At 33.3% G+C, this 10,524-nt stretch overlaps 1 protein-coding gene across 1 annotated transcript; it reads left to right on the forward strand.

The window, feature by feature from the left end:
* The first annotated feature begins 5,702 nt into the window (after positions 1-5,702).
* On the forward strand, positions 5,703-9,399 carry LOC147410124 (CASP-like protein 4D1). Its single transcript, XM_086432060.1, has 3 exons — positions 5,703-5,731; positions 6,307-6,442; positions 9,106-9,399. The coding sequence occupies exons 1-3, from the start codon at positions 5,703-5,705 to the stop codon at positions 9,397-9,399; spliced, it is 459 nt and encodes a 152-aa protein (XP_086288186.1).
* The last annotated feature ends 1,125 nt before the right edge of the window (positions 9,400-10,524 follow it).

Genomic DNA, 10,524 nt, shown 5'->3' on the forward strand with positions numbered 1-10,524 from the left:
TTAAAAGATTGCAGATTTTTTTCAATATGATGTGTAAAAAAAGAGGATATCTGGAGTCAGATACCAAACTCTTCTCCCAGGAGTACAGGATCATCCACACTGGCTGGTACATTTTAGCTTTTAAGTATATTTATAGCCGTTAAGTTCGTTGCCTTCGTTCAAATCAAATCCGGCAATTGGGTACTTCGGCAAAGATACTAAAACCAGATAAATAGGCCAAAGAAAAACCTCAAAAACTATTGCATCTGTGTTTCATGTTTCATCTATAAAAGCTAACAAACATTAAGCATAAATATTTGCAGAAAACACAGAGAAACTATATATAAATGGCTTCAAAGGGAATTTGGATTGCAACCCTTCTTCTAAGAGTTCTTTGTCTCGCTCTTTTAGCTGGTTCGATTGCTTTTCTCGCTACGAACAACTTCACTCTTAGCGATGGAACTACCAAAACTACTTTCAAGGATATTATTGCTTACAGGTAATATTACTGTTGGATCATCATATATACATATTAGGGGTGCAACTTGGTTCGGTTTGATTCAATTTGAGGTCAAATTAGAACTAAACTGACATTGGTCGGTTCCACTAAATAAGAATCAAAACCAAACCAAAATCTATTGGAACCAAACCAACCCAAATAGAATTAAAGTTGGTTTGATTCGACTCAGTTCTATGGATTGCCAATATTCTATAAATTGTAAGTAATATTTTTTAATGAAAAAATAAACATAAAATTTTGTACACTAAATCACAAATCTATTCATAAAAAGTCACTAGTTTATCAATAAAAGATCACTAATTCATGTCCTAGCTCTTAAAATAATTTATGATAATTATTATATACATATATATATATTTATTGCATAGAGATTCGGTTCTCAGTTTGATTCGGTTCTATACAAGCTTGATCCAAGAGCTGAACAAAATTGATCGGTTCTCCATTTTCGTAATTTGAAATCGAACTGCAACTTGTTCCAAACTGAATCAAACTACCCCAAAGCTATTATATATATATTAAATGGTTCTTGTTATAAAGTCTTTTTAAGGAATATAATTTTTAGATGAAATAAACATAGAAAAATCTTATTACCAAGTAGAAAATACATTGTTACTACTTATGCAGAAAAGGGCTGATTTTTTTTTTGGGTGAGGTGAGGAGATGATACTTACAAAAATCAGCCCAATCTGAAACTTCTAACCTCATCAGAAGTGATTTAGAATTGTGGACACTCGATTTTTTATCATTAATTTATAAACCACTTGATGGGGTTATAAGTTTCAGACTGGACTGATTTTTTGTGAGGACGATCTCCTTACCATAGAGTTCATCCTCACAAAAAATAGTCCAATCCAAAACTCATAAGTCATAAAACAAATTTTGTCTCCCAATATTGTCTCCTTAACGTTGAATGCTGAAAGCTACCCCTCTTTTATAGATGAGAAATGTATACTTTTGACAAATCCCAAAAAATATTTTGTGATATTTTATTTTGTAATTAAACATATTGGTTATTATTATTGATTGTCATGAAAATAGAGAATTACCAAAATGACATTGTATTATCAAATTGGCACATTTCATTTTAATTCCGAAAATGATCTATTACTATTTTTGGAATTGTTTTTATTTTATTTTATCAAAGGGTAAATTTGTGAAATGAATAGTAATTTTTTTCCTATTTAGTTTTAGTTTCAGTAAAACAATTAAAAAAAGTTCTGTTTTATAAAATAATAAATTTCTGCCCTACTTTAACAAAAATATTTTAATTCTGAAATCAAGGTAATTTACCCCTCTTTCTTGCCGTCTGGTAAATTTTCAATTTTCAGTACGCATCTTTTGGTAAATCACCCTCATGAAAAATCCCATTTAATATCAAATTTTAGCTTGCATTTTTTTTTTCTTTGGTAGTTTATATGTTGTTGGGGGTAAATGTCAGGGCAATTGTCAATACTTAAAGATTCATGGTAATGAGAATAACACTGAAGTGACTTTAAACTTCGTATGGATCTATACTTTGCTAATGTGTGTACGGAACCATTAATGCTTTCCATTGAGATACAATTGGGAAACATCTATAATATTGGAGTGACATTAAAATTCACATCAATTCACACTTTGTTTTCGGAAACCTAGATGTTTTTATTTTTATTTATCATTGAGAACCATAAATGCTTTTGACTCAAATCTCGATGAAAATCATCTATGGTTTCTTGCGCATCTCCACATCATTAAAGTGTGAATCAATGGAAATTTTAAAGTCAGTCCAACACTACTCTTGTAATAACTAGATTAAATCGAATACAACTGAGGTCATGACTTTGACCCTAGGTTCCTCAAACCAATTTTCGAGAATACTTTTATACCGAAAGTAATAATTTTGGGCGGTTTTTTATAATCCATCACTCAAGAACTCAAAATTTTTTTTTTTTTGGGTGACAATTTGTGGCGCCCCGCCGAACACTAACACAAATTCCCATGTCAGATTTCAAGGTACGAGGTGGCACCTCGAAATTTCGGCATGGTCTCTTCTGTTTATGTTAGCATTCCAAGGCGATTCAACCTGCACCTGATAAACGACATACAATCCTGCATATAACAAATAAAATATAATACTAGCGGAAGCCTATATACGTCTAATAATGTTCGATAGATCAGAGTGCGGAAGAAGAAAAATTATATACAGGATTATACAAAATTCCTCACTCTAACATAATTCCTAACACTCAAGACAGAATCCATAAGACTACCTGGAGAAACTGACACCACTAGGGGGTATAGCCCTAATACTTTCCAGGTGACGGACTCTGGTTGTCTATCTGACTAACCAGATGATCCTCACTCTTGTTCTACACTTGTTTCGCCAAGCTTCAGATCTGAAACTAAAAAAAATGGAGAAGGAAAGGGTGAGTAACAATGGTTACCCAGTAAGGAAGCAACAATTTCTGCCAATAACCTCTCCTAACATGAACGAATAAACATATTGAATCATTTTAAAATAAACAAAGTTTTACAGAAGAAAACTACGATTAATTGGTACATATAGCCAGGGATGAGCAACTAAACATTTTAAAACTCACATTACATCGATCAACAGTACTCACTATAACATTCTCTTTTTATACAAATCTAATTGATCAAATGGAAACAATAAACATGCATTTCATTTTATATATCAAAATAAACAATAGATACATAATACACGATGGTGGAGTATTGGAATTAGAGAGTTGGGATTCACGACTGGATCGCTCCTAGTCGGGACGTAATGTTACAATTCTTCTCTGGTTTTTAGTTCCTGATTTTGTGGCCGGTCGCTGCACTTACCACGCTTGGTTGACCATTTATCCAGCTCAGGCTGGCCGTTTGACGTGACCGTAAGCAATGGGTCTCTTTTCGATGTGTCAGAACGTTCGACTACTATAGATTGTTAGTGATCACTGACTAATCATCTTCGTCTATGCCTATCAGGCGTACATGTGATTCCCAAAGATACAAACCATTCGTATACGACCACCTTTACATTACAAGTTCACTGGTAAAGATAGAGAGGAATAAACTCGGATTCCAGTTGTGACTCCACTCTCATATGCGTCCCATACCACGTATGAGTTTGGTAGTTCCTACCGTACATCCCAGGATAGTACACCACTCCGGATGATATGATGTACTATCCCTTCAGGCATTCACAAACTCTTTAACAGCTCACAAAATAGCTACTTATATATATTATTTTCATTTGAAAACAAAAGAGAAATTAATAATACAAGGTTGAGAATAGATATCCAGTTTCCTACCATGCAAGTGTGGCCACCCGGCCTAAAATAAATAACATAACAGAGCGCCTCGCGCTAACAAAAAGTAAATAAACATGCAACCAGTAACATTATCCCTGGATATCCGTTCACCAACCTGCATACAACACAACAACGTAAAATGCAGACATCACCCCTCGGGTGTGACTCTGACATTTTACCGTTTCATACCCTTTTTCCCTTTTTTCGACTTTTACAGTTTTCAATCTCTTCATAAAATATCCATTTTCTGATATTCATCAACTCAATATGAGTTCATTGAATATTAAATCACATTTTTCAACTATAGAATTTATTTCTATCAATAATATTGAAAAAAAAAAATACAAATTTCATATCAAAATGGGGTCCGAGCAGTGCACAAGACCCAATTTATGGCAATAACCCGTTAAAACACCCTACCCACGTATAATTTATTAAAAATACAATTAAACATATCAAACATGCAATTTCTGACGTGAATTTTTGAAATAACAAAATAATTCTATATTTTAAAAATACATCCAAATTTTTCGATAAAATCCTAAATGCAATTTTCACAATATAGATTACTAATAGAAATTGAGAGTTCCTTACAATCACTAGGCGACGGAACTGAAGCACGTGCGCGAAAATCGAGGCGAACGGCACGAAAATCAAGGTGGACCGAACTTCGAAGCGGTTGATTTTCGAAACTGGCTTGGTGGTTTCGAAGATCTCGATGTACTCGTCTCTTCTCCCTTCTACGGCGAAAGACGGTTTGACCCCGAAATCGATGAAAACAGAGGTCGAAGTTTCGAAAATCTCCGTATAAAAATACGGCTGATTTTTGACTATACGGGGTGAAAAAGACAAGAAAACGGAAGGAACTTGGTTGGGTTATGTAGAGAGTGAGGCTGCGGACGTTTCTCCCTTCTGCGTCGGAAAGCGATTTGACCCCGAAACGGACGAAATCCGAGGTCAAAGTTTCGAAATTTCCGTATCCAAATACGGCTGATTTTTGACGATATCGGGTGAAATAGAAAGTGAAATGAAGAAAGGTTGGGTGGGTTTTGTAGAGAACGAAGCTGCGAAACTTTTTCTCTTCTGCGGCGATCGTCGAAAGTGGACCGTTTGCGAGAGATCTGAAGTGAAAAAATCGGAGGAAAAACAAATTTCTTTTTTTTCGTTTTTTTTTTTTCGCACTATTTGGACGAGTGGGGAAGATGAGAGAAAAAAATTTTAAAAATATTATTTAAATAAAATGTGGGACGAATTCGGTATTTTGTCAATTGTTTCGATCGATGATAATTTGATCATCCGGATTCCAAAACTGACAAATGAATACTCTATTTCATCTAATTTTTCGTTCCGGATCTAATGGTATAGTCAATTTCTACAAATTATGTCTCCATCAAAAGTTTACATTTTTGGCCTGAGGTGACCCATAAACTTGATGTCGTTTTCGTTTTTGGCGATAATTCAACTTCCTGATCTCCAAAAATGACAAATAAATAGTATATGTCGAATAATTTTTCGTTATGAACCCAATGATATGATCGAATTTTAAAAATTATTGCTCCAACAAAAAGTCACTGTTTTAGCCTGGTCCGACCCGGTAATCGAGGAATTTGCAACTTTTATATTCGGATTCGCATTTGAGCGTGCTTACAGGCTAAATTATGTTTTTCGATCATTTTGAATCTAATGGTAAGGTCAGATTCCATTAAAAATGATCAGAAACATCCTAAAGTTTTACCCATAAATCCCACTTTCAAGATTTTCTTAAAATTTCACTATTTATTTTTTCCTCGAGATACGAATTAAAAATTCGGGGTGTTACACAATTCCTCTATTTATAATGAGTAAGTAGGTGAGAGACTTTACGTGATGAATGTACTAGGTGAGAGATGTCTCAATTGAGTAAAGTTATGGCTTATAAGTCTTGGGTTGGCCGAATGTTTCTTCGTTTATTAAGAATTTGCGATATCTTGTGTTTTTAGTGCTTGGGATGCCCTCCGACTCTTGACGGAGGAGTTAAAAGTATAAGAATTCAGTGAAAATCACTATTCATTCATGAAATATTTTGATGAATAACAAATTTTAAACAAAAACATATAAGATTTTGGTGGCAATCAATGAATATGTAAAACTTCAATCCAAATATTAATATAAATATGAGTAACTTATTCATAAATAAATATTTAAAAATAAAATATGTATGATAATGTTAGAACATGTTTTTTTATTATAAATAATAATAAGGTGACAATGTTGCACATAATGCTTAATTTGTTCATTTAAGGAATTTGACTAACATATTAAAGTATTTATGGTTAATGTGATATTATTATTCTCATTTCTATAAACCTTATAATTGTTTAATGTGGTATCATATTTTATTTATTTATTATCATTTCTTACATTTACAACGAAAAACTTCCTCAACATTTCCACCACTTTGTAATAGTTCTATTGTCTAATATCTTGGTATAAAGCAAATTTTTTTGATATTTTTCTGGATATTATTTGCAGATATGTAATTGTGACTGCGATCCTCGGATTTCTCTACACATTAGTTCAGATACCATTTGCAATATACCATGTTTGCACCGAAAAAAGGCTCGTACGTCACGCTTGTCTACCGGAGTTCGACTTCTATGGTGACAAGGTACCTCTGCTGCTAACATTTTCTCATTTCAAGCCCTTGATAACTTATTAGAGTCAAAAAGAAAAAAAAAAGGTTTTTTGGCTTAAGGGGAAGAGCTTAGGTTTTAAAACTCGTCAAATTAACCCGATTTTATTAAATTTGGAGATGATTCCACCCCCATAAATAGATGGAATTAGGGTAACGTAATCCATTGCTACTATAGCAAAGTATGAACCAATTCAAATCAATCCAATTCACGATATGATTTGCACTGGTTCGTGAAATGTAGCGAAATGTGTTAATTTTAGTCATGTTTGGATAGCTCTCCATGTTTTGTTGGTATTTGAGGTATCTCCGCAAGTTTTCAAACTGATTGCATGCCCCGTTGACCTTGGTCTTCAACTTGTAATTAAACTGATTGCATGCCCTTATCTTCAACTTGTAATTAAAAAGTCTTGATTTTTTTCTTGCAAAACTAATCACCTTTGACCTCTTTTTTACTCTACTCTTCACTTCAACCTTCAAAAATGCCTGGTATCCGTCTACCCCTATGAACTGGGTTGATTCTAGAGTGATGAATTGCAAGCATGAACCCAGATTCGAACTAAACAACCACGAACCATAGTAACCAAATTTGGATTCGGCAATTTTTTGACCATGATGGAGAGGGGTTCATTTGGTCAAATTGATTCGGGAAATTTACGAAAACAAATTCATTCTGGGGTTATCCAAAAAAATAAAATAAAATTTGAGGGAGTCTCAGCTAAAAACGTTGCCATTTTATAAAAATGTTACCAATTTTTCATAATAATTGGCGAATGTTTCCAATCAGTGATTGATTATTTTTAACAGCAGATGTCATTTTTCCCGGCCCAAAGCCCTCTTTCACCCGTCCAATTAATTTTATTTTTATTTTTCTGAATTACATCAAAATTGAATGAATTTTGTGGCTATGGGTGACAAATTAAGTCCTTCCCCTAACATTTTCTTATTTCAAACTTTTGATAAATAGTAACTTATAAGAGCAGGAAAGGGAAAAATGTTGACTGACAAGACTGAAATTTTAGGTCGACTGATTTAGGAAGAGCACAGATTTAAAACTCATCGAGTCAACTCGATTAAAAATTGCATTTCAAGGTGACTCGATCCCAAGGTGCCATCGACTCGACTTGATTTGATTCAATTGATTTAAAACTCAAAATTGGCGAGTTGGGTCTAACTTGTACTGAGATAAGCGGATATATTTAATATTTTTTGTCCAGACTAAAAAATAAATATTTTCATTTATTTAAAATACAAAAAAATGTTTTTAAATATTTGTAATTTAAAAATAATTTTATTCAACTCATTTAGAACATTGAGTAAGAGTGTGCCATGTAGAATTTTAGAGTAATACTGTATAGCCCTTTAAGGTTTGGTATATACTGGAGATAGCCCGCTTTAAATTGATAATATATCTCTTGACAAGGGTCTTCTATGAGAGACTAATGAGAAAATAATTAAAATGTCCTTATCTTTAACACCTGCTCCAAAACCCTTGATTTTCCCTTGAAAATCGTTCATATTTATTAGAGAAATTTATCAAAACAGTACAGTTTTCAAACTTATTTACCAAAACGGTAAACTGTAGCAATTATTTCCGAAAACGATAATTTACCGTTTTTGGAAATAATTTTTTTACCAAAATGGTAAAAAATAATAAAATCTAATAATTTTTTTTTTAACCAAAAATATTCTTTTTTGTTTTACTTATGCATTTACCATTCTAACCTTAGCAATACATTAAAATCAAACTAAATCCTTTGATTACCATTTTCGGAAATAATTGCTACAGTTTACAATTTTGGTAAATAATCGATATTTGGTTAATGTTTTGGTAAATTTGCCTATTTATTATCCCTAATCCTGAATTGAAACGTTAGCCTAGAGGTTGAAGAATGAGCTTTTCAGGACAAATATTGTAGAAAACGAACAAAAGGGTTTATTCTCAAGAGGTTCAAGATGAGGGTATTTCAGTCATTTTGGTTAGCCCATAGTAGAAGACCACTTTCAAAGGATTATGTCCTCAGTTTGTAAACCTAAGGGTGTATATAACAAATATACACCAAAACCTGGAGGGCTATAATAAAATTACCCATAATTTTACAGGTCTGCCAATTAAATGGACTGGACCAAGGATTACTCCCCCTAAGTTAAATATATAAAATCTATACATATTTAAAAAATAATATTTAATATTTTAAAATAAATAAAATATTTATTTTTTGTTCTCCTCCAAAATATTAAAGATGGCCCATTAACTTGGATCCGACTTGATGCACTTTTGAGTTGACTCGGCTTAGTTTGATGGGTTGACTTGATGATTTTAGAAGTTGACTGTTAAAGTTGATTCCATCAAATTTTGTGGTGGAGTGACCTTGAAATCTAATTTAAAAACTATGGTTGTTATTATATTGCAAAGATAAGAAGAATGCTTGAGTTTAACTATACTAATGTTCCTCTTGTAGATCCTGTTTCAATTGAAGCTTGATGAGTCAATTAAGCACTCTTCACGTCTTACTTTTACTACTATATACATATATATATATATAGGGTCCCGTTCGCCACCCTTAGGGTGCTGAACATTTCCCATATATATATATATATCTAGAATTACTCGCTTGACTTAGGCTTTTGTTTTATAGGTAATTGCGTTCCTTTTGGCTACGAGTGTTGGTGCGGGTTTTGCCGTAAGTTTTGAGTTAAAGAAGCTATTTAAACAATTTGTAGACAGACTTGAAGCATTGGGTGCCACAGGGCTTGAGGAATTACAATCAAAGACTGAAAAGTTCCTTGACAAAGGAAATATTGCAACTGGTATCCTCTTCCTTGGGTTTCTTTGCATGGCCACGCTTTCTGTGCTATCGTCCATTAGTGTATCGTCCATGAATAGAACTACCGACACCAATAGAGCCTTCTTTGGATGGAGATGGAGATGAAAGTGTTTCTTTAAGAATTTTTAGACCCATTCATGTCGATTTTTCAATTATGTAACTTTTGTTATTATCTTTTTCTTTGTTCAATTAAAGTCATTGATCCCTAATGCAAAACAAATAAACATGAAGGAAGAAGTTTTTTTATATTACTTTTTGTAGATGTCGATTTTGTGATAAATTGATCTAGATCACGATTTTCACATTTAATCCACAAAACGATAATAAAAACATGAAAAAGAAATAGATGACATATTTTTTACGTGGTTTGACAAACGTGTCTACGTCCATGGGCTCGAGAAACCGTTCTACTACCAAATTCACTATCAAACTCACGATTACATGGCCTCCTCTCCTCTTTCACTCTACCTTCCTCCTTCTTTTACAATGATCTCCTGACCTTTAAATAGAAAAACCCTAATTAGAGTTGATCACATTGCCTCTTATCTAAATTAATTATTACATAAAAAAGAGAAGAATCCTCTTAAATTAGGATTCTTCCTTAATAAGATAGAACTCTCTTCAAATCATGTCACGTGTCCATCTCGAGATACGCGTTGATGGTGTGAATGGATGATCCGGATAGGAGACGATTTTATCCCTCCACACTTTTTTCAAACAATTCATTTTTCTCATATGAATAGGATGATACTTCAAAGCAATTGAATTCTATTAGAACTTGGTGTACCAAGATTCATGGGATCAGAACCCACTTCTATTCTATTTTATTCATGAAATAGAAAATAGATAGAACATGGGGTTGAGTTTCATCCACAACTCTTCCTCCAAGAGTTTTAGTGGTATCTTTAGTTTAGAAACCAGATTCTTTAGGAGTCCTCAACAACATATCTTAGGCTGATTTGTGTTTAATTCAACGAATCTTTTCCTCCTGGCTGTCGTGTTCTACTCGCCAACCTATTCAACTTCTCATCATTTAGCTTTAAAAGTCAAGATGCAATCCAACCTCCTCTTGGTTTTTAATGCGTGGGCTGGGGCTATAAAGAACGTTTTATTGGATGGAGTTGAAACTAGGCGAAGAAGGGTTAAGCCACAAGGGAAGAAGGCTTAGAAAATGGTTTTGTAGTCCAACATGCTTAAGTTGGGCTTGTGTAATGGAGTTGAGCTTTAGAA

Source organism: Akebia trifoliata, chromosome 2 (assembly GCF_017979445.1).
Source record: "Akebia trifoliata isolate Shusen 1 chromosome 2, ASM1797944v1, whole genome shotgun sequence".
Lineage (NCBI taxonomy): Eukaryota > Viridiplantae > Streptophyta > Magnoliopsida > Ranunculales > Lardizabalaceae > Akebia > Akebia trifoliata.